This window comes from Vidua chalybeata, chromosome 1 (genome assembly GCF_026979565.1).
Source record: "Vidua chalybeata isolate OUT-0048 chromosome 1, bVidCha1 merged haplotype, whole genome shotgun sequence".
In the NCBI taxonomy this organism is placed as follows: Eukaryota; Metazoa; Chordata; class Aves; order Passeriformes; family Viduidae; genus Vidua; species Vidua chalybeata.
The window spans coordinates 45,818,556-45,836,361 of NC_071530.1; the positions used below are offsets into that span (position 1 = coordinate 45,818,556).

Sequence of the window (17,806 nt, forward strand, 5' to 3'; positions counted from 1 at the left end):
TGACTGTATTTTACCTCTGAATTTTGACATGTCTAGGGGTTTTCCCTACAATGAAGAACTCATTAATGTCTTCTTGCAGTGGTTTGCCTGATGGCGAAGGAGAGGTGTTGCTCAGTTGTGTGATGTGCTGTGATTTTGCAGTGTTTCTGCCTAGGGATCTGTTTCTGCCCTCACCTGTGGTTGTGTTGCCATTAGAGGCAGCTGGCCTTTCTTATGTGCGTATGTTTTTGGCTTTCAGGCATCAGATAATTTTCTGAGAGTTTTGAGGGTTTTTTTGCTTGGGTTTATTTGGTTGTTTTCCTACTGCCTGAAATGTATGGTGAGAGCACAGAGGGTATGTTTTACCATACAGCTGGAGTAGTTGAGAGAGACTGAACATCTTACATGGTAATGGAGTTCCTGTGTCATAGCATAATTTCTTCTCGGAGATATCCTATCTTCCTGCTCATGCTTTCAGTAAGACTTTGGTCTGTCCTGGGATATCTGCCATTTGCCTGATTTGGAGGATGTGCAGGCATTGAAGTGTTACCCTTTCATGCAGGCTCAGTTCTAGAGCACACTGGAAATATTGACGCTTCTGTGTCAGCCTCAGTGCTGCATCCAGCTTTAACAGTGGCCAAGAGAAATGGGACAGATGTCAGAAACTAAGCAGAGCTGTCTGATGCCTGACCTTGTCTGCTGCACATGGTAGGACACCATACTGCCTGTCAGCAGAGTGTCCATGGAGGGCTCCCAAAACACGTGTGCTGGCTGAATTTAATGTGCCATCGGTAATCACATATCCACATTTATTTTACAGCTGTGGTACTTGAAAAAGCACTGGTTTTTGTAATGGCAGAGGCTGTCAGTGTGGAAGAGACCCAGGAGAAGCTGCCAGTCAGCAGTGATTTTTGCCCATCTGCTGTGCAGATACCACAGGGAGTTCCATGGTGCTTAGATAAGGGATAAGTGAAGCCTGCACACTGCCTCTCCATCAACGCAGCAATCCTGGTTGTGTATCTCCATAGAGCCCTGGGATCCAGACACGGCCCTGTCCATTGTATGCATTGACAAGCTATCTCTTGTCTTTGAACATGGGTTTGTGACCCCATTGTTTTTAAAAAATAATGGAAAATCAACTTTAAAAGAGAAAGTTAAGTCCAAATCCCCAGCAAGCAAATTATGCATCTCTCAGGATCCTCCTTGCCAGGGACATTTCAAGTCCCTGGTTAAACTCTCTCTGCGTGGTCTTCAAAAGGAGAGGGCCCTCATTTGAGAAAACAGTGGACAAAAGCACTGGCATCCTGGGAGTCCAGCCTGATGGTATGCCTATTAGACTGCTGCTAAACAAAGTGTGTTTATTTTAGCACAAAGGCACTAGTGACTAAGCTTGAAATATTTTGAAATTGGTGCTGAAATGACCTCGAGGTCATCCTGAAGGTCCCACAGCTAAACAGACTAGACAGACATGTGAGGGATGAACAGTACGTAAAAGCTCAGGGCTCAAACTTCCTGTCAAAGAGATGAACAAGATATCTTGTAAAAACAAGTGAAGAAAGTAAGGTTGAAATACCAAAGAATTTTAATTGTCTGAATCTTTTCAGGTTTGAGATAAGCTAAATTCAGGGTGAAGTGAAAGTGAAATACAGTCAGGAGCCAGCAGCATAAGACATGTAGTAGAACAATTGATCCCAAAAGCAGCAAGCCACACATTAAATATTCCTGGGTTTGTCAAAGGATATTTCATTATGATACAAGTTGAAAATAGTTATCAATATGTGATTCCTTATATGCTATTTAACATCTCAGTCCTTCCTTTTGGTGAAAATAAAACATCATCTCCATGCTCAAGTGAAACCTGTGCCAGCCTCTGCAGGCACAGTCAGAAGCATCGCTTTTGAGAGGGACTGGTTCAGTTTAAGGCACTGTCCCATGGTGGGGAGCTCAGTGCAGGGACAGAAGTCACTGCCACCCCACTCTGCACTGTGGAGCAGTCCCAGTGCTGTTTCTTTTACTGGTGTGGCTGCAGCAAGAATGTACATTTCCCAGCTCCACTGGGACAGTCCCCAGCGCAGCCTGGGAAGCCAGCTTTTCCTGCATCTTACCTTCCAAAATGTACAATGAGAAAGTGCTTCCTCATCTCAAAGAGACACTGGGAGAATCCATCCCGGAAGTGTGCAGGGAGAAGTTGAGAGCAGCAGGGAAGACATGGGCTGTGTTTGCCCAACCACTCCCACAGTGGTTGCAGGAGCACCTGGTTACTCATGGTTTTTGCTAATTTCCTTTTACATTTCTGCCAGGAGCTTAAAGACAGTCATAGAGAACTAGTTAAAATAGTTAAAATGCTTAACTCTTCCCTAACAAAAGTAATTAAATCATCCCTGTCCTACCTCAAAGTGCTCTTGGTGTCAGCAACTCTTCAGGGACTCATGTGATGCCAGTGGCCAAATTATAAATCCTTTATAAAGGGTTTATCCCTCTGCTGAACAAGCTTACAGCAGAAGCCCAGACATAGCATGCTGGCTGTGGCACCTTCACTGAAGGTCTGTTGCCATCAATCTTAACCTGCTAATGTCACCATGTTAAAAATACACTGGGTGCAGAATGGCTGGTAAATGCTTTTTTTGTCACCATGGAAGAATGGCATTGTGGCAGTGATCCAAACCTCATCCCTTCTGTTGGAATGTTTGCTGCTCATGCACCCGGCCTTCGTCCAAAACAGTGTTTCTCGTTGCATGGCCCCACGTTTATGTTTTCCTCACCACTGTCACCTTGTCTTTAAGGAGACACATTACATGAAGGTGGAAAGTCACTTGGGCACCTGCCTGTTGCACTGAACTGGAGCCCTCACTACCATGTAATTTAAAACCAAAGTTAAATGGTTTTGTTTGTTTTTCACTTTCGGGAGTGCCAAATCCCAGTATTGCATTTCAGTCGGTGGGAGATTTTCAAGAGTACTTCTTGCTGCATTAGGCTTGTTGTTTACTTGCTTAGGACCACCCTTGACAAAGGTGATGCAGATCTCAGGTATTCCCATGCCTCTCCTGTCCCTCCTCAGAAACTGTGAATCTAGAGCTGCTGGTGAGCATGCCAGGATTACCTGTGGACAGGCAGACATAGGTGGGGTTATCATACAAATACACACCCTGGGTTATAAACCACAAAGATTACATGTCCCAGATTAGATACTTTCTATTTTGAACTCTGGGTCCTGTTTTAGTTTCAGCAACCTTGGCAACACAGGGCAGATGAGAAAAATCAAAGTGGGATGCTTTCAGGATTGTTAGGTTTTCTTCCATGCCCTATCCAATGTCTGCATTGATGCAAGGGTGGGCTGGTGCCCTGGGTCATCTCTTACCTTCAGGTTACATGGTAGTCCCTAGCAGGGATTAGAAGAGAATGGGGGATAGTGACTGTGATGGGGCCATGTGCTTTAGGCTCCTACACGGGTCCAGTAAACACAGAGCTGAGCAATGCCCACAGTTTAACCACGAAGTTCCTGTGCATGCAAACCAGGGCTTGTTCTTTGAGAAAGCACACTGCCCTGTCCTCCACCTGCCCCACTGCCTGAGACATGAATGGGGCACTATGGGCTGCTGATGAAATGCTGGTCTGGCTCAATTCACTGGCAGAACTTTGGAGATTCCCTGGAGGTGCTCCACTGGGACCAGTGCAGCCTGGGGAAGTGAGCTTTTCCTGCATCTTGCCTTCCAAATTGTATGATGAGAAAGTGCTTCCCTCACCTCGAAGAGACACTGGGAGCAGTCCATCCCAAAAGTGGGCAGGGAGAAGCTGAGAGCAGCAGAGGAAGAAATCAGTAGGAGTTGTTTCCCAGCCTGAGGGTGCCCTCTGGCGTATGCAGAAGACTGTAACACTTGTTTCTTGAAAACCCACTTGTTTCTTGGGTTTACTTGGCTTCTTTCTTTCCCTAAAGCCTTGCAGCCAGCGTGCTTCTTCGCTGAAGGCTGCCAGGTAGGTGCATACCATAAGGTGACCCCCGTGTCAGTCCGTGTGATGTTCACATTTATACACCCTGCAGCTAACAATCACTTTTTTTAGTGATACTGGGCACATTCAGCATGTCAAGCAGGAGGCTTCTGGGCCCCAGTGTCTCAGACCCAATTTCCTTCCAGCAGTGCCTGGTAGGTGTCCAAAACCAGCCTGCAGCAGGTCTTGCTCTAGCTGTGCCCAGGCAGTGCTGCTCTCCCTGCCCTGAGCACTGTCTCCTGGCACATGCTTGGGGCTCCTGTGCAGAACCATTCCAGTGTCAGGCTTGCATTTCAAACCCTGGGCTCAATAAGGAAACCAGGCTGCAAAGAGGTAGGAGCAGCTTTTTATAAACAAACAAAACCTAGCCCCTCTTTCTTGGCAGAAGTTTAGGAGTGGTAGCAGTGTGAGCAAACATTGCCATGATTACATGGAACTAAAAACAGTGAATGGGAGGCATAAACACAAAAGCTGAAGTAAATACAAATCTTCTCCATATGTAGAGTCCTTTCTTGGAAAAACTTTGTCATCTTGTGTTAATTACGACATTTGGATTTTATAATTTTTTTTTTTAATAGTTTCAAAGCTTTTTGTTGGCAGCTGCAGTAACAAATGTGCTGGTAGGTGGCAGAGGAGCTTGTTGAGTGCTCTGGTGTTGCACTCTACTGGGGCAGAGCAAGTGCCTTGTGCCTTGGCAGAGCAAGTGTCAGTGCCTTGTCTGGCAGCTGCTGCTCATATCAAAACAGTAAGGTCGTGACATTTTGAGGAATTAAGTCAAGTGTGGGTCACTCTCTGTGTGCCCTTTCTTCTTTCCTCCTTGCTCCTTTCATCGAGTGTTTCCCAGCATGAGTCAGTGCATCCTGCCTCACTCTTCCCAGAGTTACAACACATGGTAATCTGCCAGGAGGTGGTCCAGGCTTGCAAAAGTCCTACCCAAAGGTGGGACTCTTGTCCAGATCCACCAACTGGCATTCATCAGCAACCACCAGTGGAAGAGAGTATGGCAGGCTGGAGTCTGGGAAGATCCATGCTAGGGTTAGGTGCTCTTTTCCAGCTGTGTGACATCTGTCCTTGGATGTCTTCATTGTTGTTTGCTTCTCAGCAGCCAGGTTTTGATCACATTTTCTCCTTGCTCTCTGCTGATCTTTTTCTTATCTCTGTGGTTTTTCCCTTAGGTCGAAAGCTGAGAGGAAAAGCCTTTTATTTTGTCAATGGAAAGGTGTTCTGTGAAGAAGACTTCCTGGTAAGCACCCAGTTGACTCTTGTGATGAGACATCTCAGTGTCGCCAGCAGACTCACAGCCTTTCTGCCTGTCAGCTTTGCCTGTGTTTCACACACTCCTGGTCCAGCATCCTGCCTGGTCCTTCTGCTCCAACATTTTCCCAGGGCCAGCCCCAGCTGTGGTAGCTGCCCACATGTGGTGCTGGAGGTAGTTGAGTGAGAGGCCCTGGTTTTGTGGCACACACCCCTAGCTGAAGCCATAACCTCTTGTGATGGCTCCTTCAAAGCATAGTCTTTGTGGCCATGCTGAGTAGGCAGGAGTGAGATGAACGGCTACAGAAGAATGAATGGGTGAATTTCCTTTTACCTAATGGATATCTTAATGGATATCTTTGCCCTCAATGGATTTTGTGTGAGTGTACCTAAACATGAAGCAACCCCACAGTCCTCTCCTTGGCTGGTGCAAATAAAAATCCATACACCCTTCTGCCCCTGAGTCCTAGTAGGTGAAGCCTTCCTTGAGACTGGAAAAAATTGTATTTGCTTACTTATTGGTGAATCCTAGGGATTTCTGTCAGAGAGAGGTAAGGTCATCTTCTTTGTTCTCCTCAGTATATTCTACATAGGATGAAAATAAAAGCATTAAATGTACTTAACATATTTCATTTTCCAAGTTTGCATTTCCTTCATTCAGATAGATGATGTGCTGTGCCCAAGGTGCATGTCATGGTCATGACAGACAGTTCCTTACCAACAGATCTCAGGAAAAGCAGAAAAAAAGTTGTTGTGGGCCAGACTTGACTGCTATCCTAACAGGGAACTGGAACAATACCACTGACATCAGAGAAGATTCAACAGAATTATAACCACGTAACCAAATAAAAATTTGGTTTTCCAGGCCTACATATACAAATACTGTGACATAAATATGTGAGAAACACAAGTAGGTTCTTGTCTTGTAGATTCATGAGGTCAAAGAAGCATCTAAATAAATCTTATTAGTAACTGCCATATTTGCATGTGCATTTATGGTATTTGTTTTTATACTTTAAATTAAAGCTAAATTTTGGACTTGGAAGCTATAAGAACTTGTACTCTTTCTGATACTGGGCAGTCAGAGTTATAGATAAAATATCATCTGGAAACCCATCCACATCTTTATATAATGAAAAAAGCATTGGAAAGTTTAGTTTTTCTGTCTAAGGAGCACAGAAAAAGGACCAATAACAAATATGCAAATAACGCTCCACAGTACAGTGTTGTTTATGCTTGAGTGGCCTTATGAAATTTTAAGTGAATTCTTTTCTGTCCTTGCAGTATTCTGGTTTCCAGCAGTCGGCTGACAGGTGTTTCATTTGTGGTCATTTGATAATGGACATGGTAAGTTATAATTACTGCTTTAGGAGGAAAAACTCCCACAGCTTTTTACAAGAATGCATCAAAAGCAAAATATTTTTATATCCAATGCTGTCTGTTATGATCTGGTAGTTTGCCTAGTGCGAGACTGGTATCAGAAGGAAAATCCACTGAGCCTTTTGTTGATATTTTCAAGAAGTGAATCTGGCGCCCTGCTGTACATTGTGCAGAGACACTGCTCTGCCTTTTTTCAGTAGGTGTTGAAAAGCAGAGCCTCCAGGTCTTTCATCCCTTTTGGACTTCTCTGGACAGTGTATTTGTAATCCTGTTGATGCTTCCTGCTCAGCAGTGTCATGTCTCTGCAATGCTCCCTTGCTGTGAGGCATCAGTGCAGTTCCCTCAGCCTCTCTTTCCTGCAGTCAAGCTGTGGCTTCCCATGTCTCTTCTGGATTAAGTCACTTCCTTATCGTTTTTTGTGGGTACTGATACTCTGGGGGAGCAGGTTTGACCCAGGGTATGTGATCCAGACCTCAGTTTAGAGCTGAGTGAAGCAGGATTAGCCTACAGTAGGTACCATCCATTCCAGATGTGCATGGGGTGGGGGACACTCAGGGGGTCAGCATTCAGTTACAGGACATTCAGAGGGAGACTGGTATAGCTGGTGGTGTAAGACTACAGCTGAGGCAAAGAAATTAGGAATTTCTGGTTCACAGCATGCCTCCCAGTATTTTCTAATGCTTATCATTAATTATCTTTGTTTGCCTGCTTACACTGGAAAGCATTACAATTGGAAGCTGTTTCCTACTCAGAAGTCTGATCCTTCTACTGACGGACCATGGTATTCCAGGTAGTGAATTGCAGCTCTTGAGTTCAACACAGTTTCCATAGTCTGTGCTAATTAGAAAGCCAGGCAAGCGAGTACAAAGCCCTTCAATATGTAAGGAATTATGAAAACCTAGTAATAATACTAGTTTCAACTTCTCATGGAGAATATAAAAGTGTATTTCCTTTGTTTGGCTGGTACATCTTGCCTTGTGATCTTGCTAAGTATTCTTTACTTGTTGACTTCAGAAATTATTTTCTTTCCTTTAAATTCTGTCACTTCTATCCTTTGTCATGCTAAACACCTTGCCTGAGTCTCTAAATTGTTTTTGTACCCATGCAAATGATTAATATCTCTAGAGCCAGGTGCCATATATTGATTCCAGCTGCCCTTTCCATCCTTGTTAACTGATTTTTCAGATGAGACGGGGGGAAAAAAGACACAGCCCTGCTGATGAATATGCAGCATTATCTGGTGTAAAGCTGTGTGTTTACTATTTTCACCTTTATTGGCTCTTCATGTGCATTTTTCCTTTCTCTTGCTCTGTTGCAGATCCTGCAGGCTCTAGGGAAATCATATCATCCAGGCTGCTTCCGATGCGTCATCTGCAACGAGTGTCTGGACGGTGTGCCATTCACTGTAGACTCCGAAAACAAAATCTACTGTGTCAGAGATTACCACAAGTAAGGGCAAAATAAACAGCATGATGTTCCAAGCAGCAAGCCTCTAATTTAGCTTTTCAGCTAGTTAGGAGTGCAGATTAGTAAAATAGGGGCAGGGTTAGAAGTTTTGAGGACGGGGCTAGACCCTAGAAATTCCTCCTCTCTCCTGTTATCCAGCTGTTGACTCCTGTGTAAGTCTGATGAAGCCACATAACCTCTGGGCTTCAGCTTCCCCTTCTGCAAAGCAGGGAGACTGAGAAATAATGTTCCTGAAGTGTTCAGTGATGTACAAAATCAGTCTGCTTTAAGGTAAGCCTGTGAATGCCTGTAGAAATCAATGTGATTTACTTTTTAAGTAGTTGAAGGCCTGAATTTGACTTTTAAAGAATCTGCAAAGCAAAACTTTTAACCAGTTCTAAATTAAACAACTGATAAATCCACTTTAAAAATCACTTCTTATTTAGACGGTAAAATAAAATGGCTGTGCTCTTGGCACGTAGCTGTGGTATTAGAGCTGCACACACTTTGTGTGTCCTTCTGGCTTGCTTTGGTCCTTGCTCCATTTTCTGAGCAGGGAGAGTATTAAGTGTTGCTCAGGCAGCCCTTGGAACTCTTCTGTGTTGTGCCAAGACTAGAGTTGTTACAATCCTGTTGCCAAGATTAGTGCCCTTGTATGCCATCATTATTTGGAAATAATTCATATTTCCTTGCAATTTAATTTAATTAATTATTGTGTTACAAGGCCTTAAGAAGCTGTGAAGTCATGTGGTATTTTCTCAGGAGTTTTCTGCCCAGAGGCTGCCACCTCTTTTAATGTATTTTCTGTGGACAGGTCTGCTCAGTTCCTCCTCATTTTCTTTTCCAAATCTTTCAGTAGCAGCCAAAAATTTTATAGGGAAATTTTGTATTTTTTCTGGCACTAGGTGTAAAATATAAGGTCTCTTTTTGCCTGATTGAGCAACGTGTGCCAAGCATTACTTAAAATAAATGCTAAAATGAATTTATGATCTCAGGATGCAAGGCTTTCCTGTGGGTAAGTAATTTAGAGCTGCAGCTTTTCATGTTATCACTGAGAACATTCAGACCTCTCTTTTTATGTTGATCCATAACTTGCCTTCAATTTCTCATTGCTCTTCCAGAGTTTTAGCTCCAAAGTGTGCAGCATGTGGACTTCCCATTCTGCCCTCTGAGGTGAGAGCCTTTTATTCTGTATCCCCTTGGGGGAGGAGTGTCAGGCCTTGCTCTCTTTCACACTTCACCATGTGTCAAGATGAATGTGCTTGTGGATGGAGAGAGATGGTCACTTCCTCCAGAGTGCAACCCTTTGGTCTAAGCTCATGCACTGTTCTTGAGATGTGACCCTTCTTTCGTTCAGTGATGAAGCTTATTCCTCCTTGGCCAGGCTGCTTTTTTCATCTCCTGCAGGATTATGCTGCTGCTAGTTTTATGTTCAGGAGAATTTTCCTTTATGTCAAAAGATGCTGGTGGTACTCATGAATGTCCTCTGTGTGACCACTCCAGAACTAACACATTTTAATACTTGGAGATGAATCTTAGACAAAACTAATTTGCAATGCTGAAAAATGTGATGTATTGAAATTACCAAGTCATTAATTTGTGATTTCTGATAGATATAACTGTTAAACAGAAAACATTTTTACACTTCTGGTGTCACATTTTAGAGGATATCTTCAATGATATCAGTCAATAATGAAGCTTTACTGTAAAAATAACTGCAAGTGGCAGGATTTATTTGTGGTCTTCAACCAGCTGCCCAAATGCATTTCCTCCACATTCATTTTATTGCAGGAAGCAATCTACAGAGTGCATGTGTCTGATCCTGCTGTAATCCTTTGTAATTTCTGCTTTGCTCAAATGCTCACAGGGGTCTGATGAGACCATTCGGGTTGTGTCCATGGACAAGGATTACCATGTGGAATGTTATCACTGCGAGGTAGGTCAGCACTTTCTCAGGGAGTGGGCACTTAATAGTCATAACTGCTATTATTTTTAAGATGGAAATACATCTCCTGTCTTACAGGAGCAGTAGCAGAGCAATTCAAACCTTGCAGCGTGAGACCCTTTCTGTCAGTAACTGAGAAATTTCGAGATTGAGGACAAAAGTTTTTGCAGCAATGTGTTTCAGTTCTAATTTCATTTGCTATCCATAAAGTTACGGGCAACGAGTTAATTATTGCTTTTCAAACTTGGCAGTTCATTCGTTAATGCAGGAAGCACGGTGACTTAGTAAGGTCTATTGCTGCCACTCTGAAGCCTCGAGCTCCAGATCACATCAGTGTATCTGATTTCCAAGTCAGATTGTTGAAAAATGCTAAGGTGGTGACTGATCCTGTAGGGTGTAAGTTACCTTCATTCTCATGGGAAATGAATGTGTCTTAGGGGCTGGAGAAAGGTTATGGCTGCACAAGAAAAAATTCCAGGAGTTGCAAGCTCTTAAAAACGATTTAGTCTGTGCAGGGCTTCTCAGAAAGCCACCATATTTATGCATTGAGAATTAAAATAAATAGGTGTCTTTTCTCACTGTGCTTATAATGCCGTGAAAAGAGGCCCTGACTCCACAAGCTGATTTCACATCAGTACAACTGTAATGTGAAGAGGTGAATCTTACCTGACAGTGTAAGGAGACACAAGAATATTTAAAATACAGATAAAGCTTATTCAATAAAACTGCTTTAAACAAATTTGTACAAGGCTGCCCATCAAAATGCCTATGTCAGATGTTTTTCTTCTTGTGGTACATGCTGCACCTATTAGGAAGGAGCTGTTGGCTGGGTGTCGTCTGTCCTTGTCACAAAATCACTTTCCTAGAAGCCAGACCCCAGCTGACACTGGAAGATGATCACAAGCTCTAATAATTTGCACGGCCTCTCTTTGCAGGACTGTGGAATGGAACTGAACGATGAAGATGGGCATCGCTGCTACCCATTGGATGAACATTTGCTTTGTCACTCCTGTCACCTGAAACACATAGAGAATGGCACAACCCCAGCAGCTGCCTACCAGCACCACTACTAGTCACCATGGCCAGTGTTGGAAAGCTAGGACAGAAGACTTGTTACATGATCTCCCTCTCCCACCTTCAGCTGATTTCCTGTGCATGTTTTTTTTGCCAGTCAGCAATGTTCCTGTCAAAGGATATGAGAGATTTTTGCTGGATTCACCAAGTTTGTATGCTTGTGGGTTTAAGCTGCATCAAACCATGTCTACTTGACCAAGAACATGGCATGTTACCTAAACCAATCAGTTTACTTTTACATGTCTTTGTCTGCCACCTGGAGATTCCTCTGGATTAATTTTGGAAGATTTTTCAGTGAAAGCACAATTTGCTCTCATGCGTATGAACTCTGATCATGCCATACACAATTAAAAAGCCAGAGGCTGGATTGCCTGCCTGCCAGGGACATCCAATCAGTCTACTGTTTCCTGAAAGCACATTTCATCAGGTTCCCTGAAGGACACCAACCTATTAGTACCAGCTTTTTAGACACACTCTCTTTTTATTAATTCTTTAGGAAAAGAAAAGAAAGGGGTCTGTGCAAAAGGCCACACACAGACCTTTCAGTTAATTCCCCGAACTCCAGTATCAAGTCTGGCTGTAAAAGTACCAACTCCAAGCACAAACTAGGCAATGCTGTCTGGCAACTGGAGGCTAACATCCCATTTCAAACAGAAAAAAAAACTGGAACAAGCTAGGCTAAGCTACTGCAATGACTTGGGGCTCAGGCTTGTGTGTCAGCACGACACATAGGGGCCAGTCTGCTGTGTCAGAGTCTGAAGAGTGGATCATATTTGGAAAGGACAGGTTGGGATGCTGAAAGTGTGGACATGGGGGAAATCCACCCTCATTCTTGCTCACAGAGCTCACTTTGGAAAAAAGTTCTCCGTACACAAACAGTTGCCTGAGTTTTCCAGTTTGTCCTCACAGCTCAGCCCTAAGCCTGGTTATTCCTTTTCATAGTGTTTATCCAGCACAAAGCCATTTCATAGTGGTGCTTATTTAGAGCTCGGGGAGCAAACTTGAGGTTGTTATGGAGGCTTTGTCACACAGGGATTTAGAGCCCAGCTCCACAACCTGAACTCAGATGAGTGTGTTGGCATAAACAGATTTGCTCCTATGAATAATAACAGCTTATCTGAGCAAGGGGTTGGAGAGTTTGGCCCTTACTTTCCATTCTGCTGAGAAAGCAGGAAGGCAAATTGTTTCTTTTCTTGACCCTCCCCCCATCCCTGCTTTATAGTCAATGAAATCTGTTCCCCTTGTATGTGTTACACGTATGAAAGGTGTGCCTGCAGTGCATGTTCTGTACCTACCAAAGCTGTGCAGCCCCTCATGTACTGGTACTTTTGTTTAAAAAAAAGTTCTTAATTTAAAGCCTCAGATGCAGTTGGGGATCTTAACTACTCTTTGTGTGGAAAATTAGTTAAATCCTCATGTATCTATGCTGAAGATGTAAATTTGGTTCTGACTGGCAAAGGATGGGCTGACATTCTTGAAGATCTTTTCAGTGTGGAAATGACAATAAATTAGCTGAGCCGTGGCACTGGGACTCCCAAAAGGTTCCCATGCTGAAAACCCATTACAGTTCAACCAAACCTCTTTTCCAATAGCACAGATGTAGCTTGAACTTCACTTGATATAGTCAGACAGCAACGTGTACTCATCTGGAGCAGCACGGGTGTCAGGTAGCAGCAAGTTGCCTGTCTCTGTCTGTGCTGGTAAGTCATCTTGCCATGGCTGAAATGTGAAACTGCCCCAGCCCCAGGAGCTTGGCGAGCCTGGCATGGAGTTTCATGGTGCCAACTGACCATCCAGCCCTCTGCCCCACTCACTGCAAGTGCCTCTGCCTGTTTCCACTGTTCTTCAGGATGGGGATGGCAGCTTGGGGCTAGATGCTGGTCCTGCCTGGAAGCCATCCAGACCTTTGGTGTAGCTTGGCTCTGCAGCACCATTTTTCCTGGAGACATGAATCCCTTCAGTGAGTGACTTAAAGCTCAAGGCAGGGCACTTTAGCACTGTGAAATATATATTCTGAGAGTTTTACCTGTGATTTTAGAGGAGGTAAAATTGACCCCAAATATGTAAGCCCTCCTAGAGCCTTAAATTTAGCTGGTTAGGAAGGGGATGGGAGCTGACACAAAATTTAAGCAGTGCTGCATCCAAGCAGGATGTATCGAGGGCAATAGCCAGGGCAGATCCCATAGTGCTCTCACCCCAGTGCATCTCATCAGCTTGTGTCCTGCAGGCTTGAGCAGGGAGGGGGTGTTCCAGGAGTGACTGTGATCTCAGGACTGTCTGAAGGGACTGAGGTGGAAAATAACACCAGCTCACAATCCCTAGTAAATAATTCAAATAGTCCTGGGCAGGTGGTTCTGCACCCTGGGCTGCTTTTGGCAGTGAAGGCAATGAGATATCAAAGTGTTTTTTTTTTTTAAGTGAGCTGGAAACACCAGTTTTGGTAATCTGTTGCTGTCTCTGAAAGACCAGCTGCTATGTAGTTCATGCTTTTGCTACCTCTTGATTTTTTAGATCAAGCCCTTGTGCACATTTTTTGGCCTTAATTTTGTAAAGATCTGAAAACACTAGTGGGACTGGTATTTTGTTTTTAAACTGCAGTTTAAACTTCTGTCTCACCCTTGCAGCCTTCCCCAAAACCTCAAAATAAGCAGGACAGAAGGGAAAGGGGAGAAGGACAATTTTCCTTCATGGAAAGCCTCAAGGGCAGCAGTTTGTGGCAAGATGTCTTGCAGGAGCCCTCTTTGCATCACCAGAGAGTTTGGCCTCTGCTCCCACACAGTGTCTTCTTACTCCTGTCAGCCATCCTGTATCCGTCAGTGCTGGGGAAATGGAGGCTGCCCTACTTCCAGTTTTAAGGTCCCCTATAAATTATTAAATGCTAACACTCTCCTTTCCTGTATTTACAAAGAGCTAGAAGTGACAGTGTGAAGCTCTTGAAAAAAGGAGCCTGTGAGCTTGTGGTTTTGAAGCTAAAGCATCTACTGCACTGCCCTGCACCCCTGTGTGTGCTTACTTGCACTGCTTGTATCTCTGGGAGTTCGAATTCCTTTAAGCTCAGTATTATTTCTCCCAGGCTGTGACTGTCCGAGTCCCTGTTGATTTTCCTCAGCTTCTCCCCAGCTCTGCAGCTGCCTGACGGTGGGTCTGGGACAGGGGGAGGCAGGGGCATCCTGCACGGGGGAACCTTCTCCTCCTCCTGACCCTCCACCAGGCATCTGTGGAGCTGCAAGCCCTCACTACCTGCCTTCAGGCAGCTCCCCCAAAGGGAGAAATAGCGTTGGAGCTGGAGGTGTGAGGCTTTGTGTCCTCTTCAGAAGAATTTCAAAACACATGTTAAATTCCACCTATCTCATTGGGTTTTGCTGTTCACATTAACCTTGTTGCCTTTTAATTTATTAAGAAGCTTTGAAAACGTGCTATGAAAAGTTAGTCTTGATTCCTCCCCCAGCAAGTTCTTCTGACTGGCTTTAAAGTAAGGGACCCTTGTAAGTCCCATTGTGCTGTTAATGAGTAATTCTCATGCAAATAGTTATTCAAGTGAATTCCCTGAATTCTGCTTTCAGGAATCAGAGCTTAAAAGATTTTTTCATTCAGATCATGCTGTTAAATTTCTATTGCTTAAAATACAGAAACTCATTTAAATAGGGATTTTTGCATAAGAGCCGGGGAAAAGCCCCAGCTACCGAAGCAGCAGACATTTTTGTGTAATTTAAAGTGTAAGAAGCACCTGTGATCAAAGCAATTTGGGAAACTGCCCTGATGTTAAAACACAGGGAACAGCAGTTTCTAACACTCTGGTAAGGAGCATTTGAAAAGATCTGTGCCTCTTCAATTTCTGAATTTCATTTGGGGGCTTGTTTTTCTGGTCTTTCAAGGTTTAAATGCCTCTTTTTTTTTTTTTTTTTTTTTTTTGTTAGATCTTTTTACTACGAAGTGAATAGCTGCTTAGTCTGTAAATGATGGAGTTTCATCAGCAATCAGGTGTGATGTGGCAGCCTTGAAAAGGGGAAACTGGGCTTCCAAGATGGGAAGACAGTCTGGCTGGCCATTCCAAAGAAAGAATTATCTTTTTTCTGGAAAAAAAAAATCCCATGTGGGCCTTGACCACTTGCTATGTGCTCACTTCTGGGGTGGTGTGTGCAGCTGTGTCCATGCACATGATGTGTGGCAGGTGCTGCCTGTGACACACCTGCCTTTCACACCTCTGTGCCCATGCCAAGTGCTTGTAGGTGCCTTTCAATGTGCATGAATGTAACGCCAAGTTAACCCAGGCTTCATCACTGGGCAATACCCCTGAGTCACTACCTGCAGGCAGGGAAGGGCTGTGACCAGATATACATCCCTTTCCCCCATCCTGTGAGTGCCTGTGCCACTGGGAGAAGCTGGGAAGGGCTTTGCATCTCTCATCGTCGCACAGCACTTGTGCGTTCATTTTTCTTTTCCATTTCTGTGTGCTGCTGCTCGCTGGCTGCAGTGGCTCTGGCTGTCCTCACTGAAGCTGACTGGGCAGACATCTTCCTGTCACAAGCCCAGAGAGAGCTTGGAACTGCTCACCCACCCTTTTCCTAAGGAGAAGCAACACTTTCCTGAGCAATAAAAATCCTTACCCTGCTTTCTTCCAGGGCAGCCAGAAGTTGGTGTGGCAATGCATCTGCAACCCACTCACAGGTGACAGGAGATGGGAAGAAACTGTCCCCACGTGCAAATACACAGCAAAGAGTCCTGTAAGGGCAGGAATGCCCTGTGGCCCTGGCAGAGGGATGACTGGGCTGCAGTTGCCAGCCCTGCCAGCACCAACCCTCCTCCCCACGCAGCAGGTCTGCGGAGCACGGCCAGGCAGGGACCCAGGCACACACACACCCCCAGGCTCTGACTTTCTGGATCCAGAAATCAAATCCAGAGCCTGCCTAACGATACTGAATGGTACTAGTTATTTTATGTTTCCTTCAAAGCTTGGCTCCAGGAGAGAGTATTTTAGGATTTGTGCTGGTGTAACTAACCTTAGCCTCCTGTGAACGCAGCCCTCTTTTCTTCTGTGCTGTTAAGTATTTATAAAGAATGGAGACCGGTAGCAGAATGAAGCCACTGGCCTGTTGTGATTTCAATGATTAAAGACAGTATCTTAAGCAACACTCAAGAGTCGAGTCTTTCCTAAACTTAAAATGATTGTCATTGCCCAGAGTCCATAGTGAGGGGACTTACACTGTGAAATGATGGTTTCCCAACCTCTTCCTTACTCCTGTCCCTGCACCTCAGTGGCTGAGGGTGGGGAGAACCACCTCAGTAGGGTTCACTGTGAATTTCCAGTCCTTTGCAGGCAGCTGGTATTTGCTGCAGCTCCATCGGAGGCTGTCCTGCTCTGGCATCCTTCTGAGGAGGCCCAGGTCCCAAGCTGAGGTTCTGGGCAGGGATGTGCTGCATGTGGGAGCAGGCTCTGACCCCAGCATGGGAGTCTCCTTTGGTGCATTGGTGGGGATGGGTTCCTTGAGGGTTTTGGGTGGTGTTCCCATGTTCCCATGGTGCCCCTGCTATCTGCTACCAGATGCCTCACACCCGAAGACTGGACACTGGCCAAACAGCACCACAGCAGCTTGGAGCTATCAGCTAAAATGAAGCAAATACATAGGAATAACTAATTATAATTCCCCCTCCTTGGGGCAAGAAGCTGCCCAAACCTGGGGCATGACACCCAGAGAGGTGGATCCGGTGGGAAACTGGCCAGGAGGTGCCCCAGGTTTGCTCCTTGCCAAACCCCATAGCCTGCAGGATCAGAAAGGGTGGCCAGGTGGACAGCAGCTGTGCCCGAGCTAGGGGGCTGCCGAGGGCAGGAAGCCCTGTAACTCCACCCAACCCTGGGAGGTTTGGAGACCCCCTCACCTTGCCCACAGTGAGGCCAAGGAGGTGGCAGTGGTGGGCATGTACAGAAGTGGGGGAGGGCTGTAGGCAGCACCCTCGGCTCGAAGTACAAGAGAAAAAAGAGAAAAATATGAAAAAGGAGCAGCCGAGCCAGCCAGGAGTCGAACCTAGAATCTTCTGATCCGTAGTCAGACGCGTTATCCATTGCGCCACTGGCCCTGCTCGAAAAGTTGCTGCTGCCGCCGCGCACTTCAGCACAATTCTCTCGTGCTGCTTTAGCCAATAGCGGAGCCGGCGAGCCCGTCAGGCCCCGCCCCCTCCTGCTCATAGGCGGCGCCCCGCCCTGGGCTCGCCATCGCGCCCGCGGAGGTTTGTCCTGAGTGGGGCCCCGTCGCTCCGGCCCAGGGACGCGTCAGTCGGGCAGAGAGGGAGCGGCCGGGTCGGAGCGGAGCCGGCGGTCGGGGACAGCCCGAGGGGACGGATGGCGACGGCGGCACCGGTGGGAACCACGGCAGCGGCGGCCTACGCCAGCCTGAAGCTGTGAGTGACCCGTTGGGAGGGGGGTGACGCGGCTCTGGCACCTGCCGAAGAGGAGGGAAAGGGAAGGGAGGTGCCGCCGGTGGAACGACGGTCACCCGTCCCCTGCTGTCCTCTGCCCTCCCCCGGCCTGTCCTCTGCCCTTTCTGCCCATCTCGGCTCCCTCGCTCATCCGGGTGACCGCGAAGGGCTTGGCCTGAGGCGGCGGCTGCGTGCGGGAGGAGGACGAGGAGGGAGGACTTTGGCCGCGGACACGGGTCCCCTGTCGCCGTCCATCCGACAGCGCTGCGGGCGGGCGGCTCCCGTGTCTGTTTCGCTGCCCTCCCGCGTGTCCCGGAGGTCAGTGCC

The 17,806-nt window shown here is 46.0% G+C and overlaps 2 protein-coding genes and 1 non-coding gene across 4 annotated transcripts in view; 2 read left to right on the forward strand and 1 right to left on the reverse strand.

Moving 5' to 3' along the window:
- Positions 1–16,197, forward strand: part of LIMD1 (LIM domain containing 1) — a 32,833-nt gene extending 16,636 nt beyond the window's left edge. Inside the window, exons 3-8 of one of the 2 annotated variants that reach the window (XM_053957893.1) lie at positions 5,142–5,209; positions 6,505–6,567; positions 7,919–8,049; positions 9,168–9,219; positions 9,914–9,982; positions 10,927–16,197. In XM_053957893.1, coding sequence (XP_053813868.1) covers positions 5,142–5,209; positions 6,505–6,567; positions 7,919–8,049; positions 9,168–9,219; positions 9,914–9,982; positions 10,927–11,064 — 521 coding nt within the window. In that variant the 3' untranslated portion in view covers positions 11,065–16,197. Of the gene's footprint in view, positions 1–5,141; positions 5,210–6,504; positions 6,568–7,918; positions 8,050–8,205; positions 8,250–9,167; positions 9,220–9,913; positions 9,983–10,926 lie in introns of those variants that run through there. The other variant, XM_053957902.1, reaches the window with a different exon arrangement.
- An 870-nt stretch (positions 16,198–17,067) lies between these two features.
- TRNAR-ACG (transfer RNA arginine (anticodon ACG)) lies at positions 17,068–17,140 on the reverse strand. Its single transcript has one exon. It is a non-coding gene; the product is annotated as a tRNA-Arg (tRNA).
- Positions 17,141–17,150: 10 nt separating this feature from the next.
- Positions 17,151–17,806, forward strand: part of SACM1L (SAC1 like phosphatidylinositide phosphatase) — a 29,562-nt gene continuing 28,906 nt past the window's right edge. Inside the window, exon 1 of the mRNA XM_053938316.1 lies at positions 17,151–17,461. Coding sequence (XP_053794291.1) covers positions 17,403–17,461 — 59 coding nt within the window. The 5' untranslated portion in view covers positions 17,151–17,402. The remainder of the gene's footprint in view (positions 17,462–17,806) is intronic.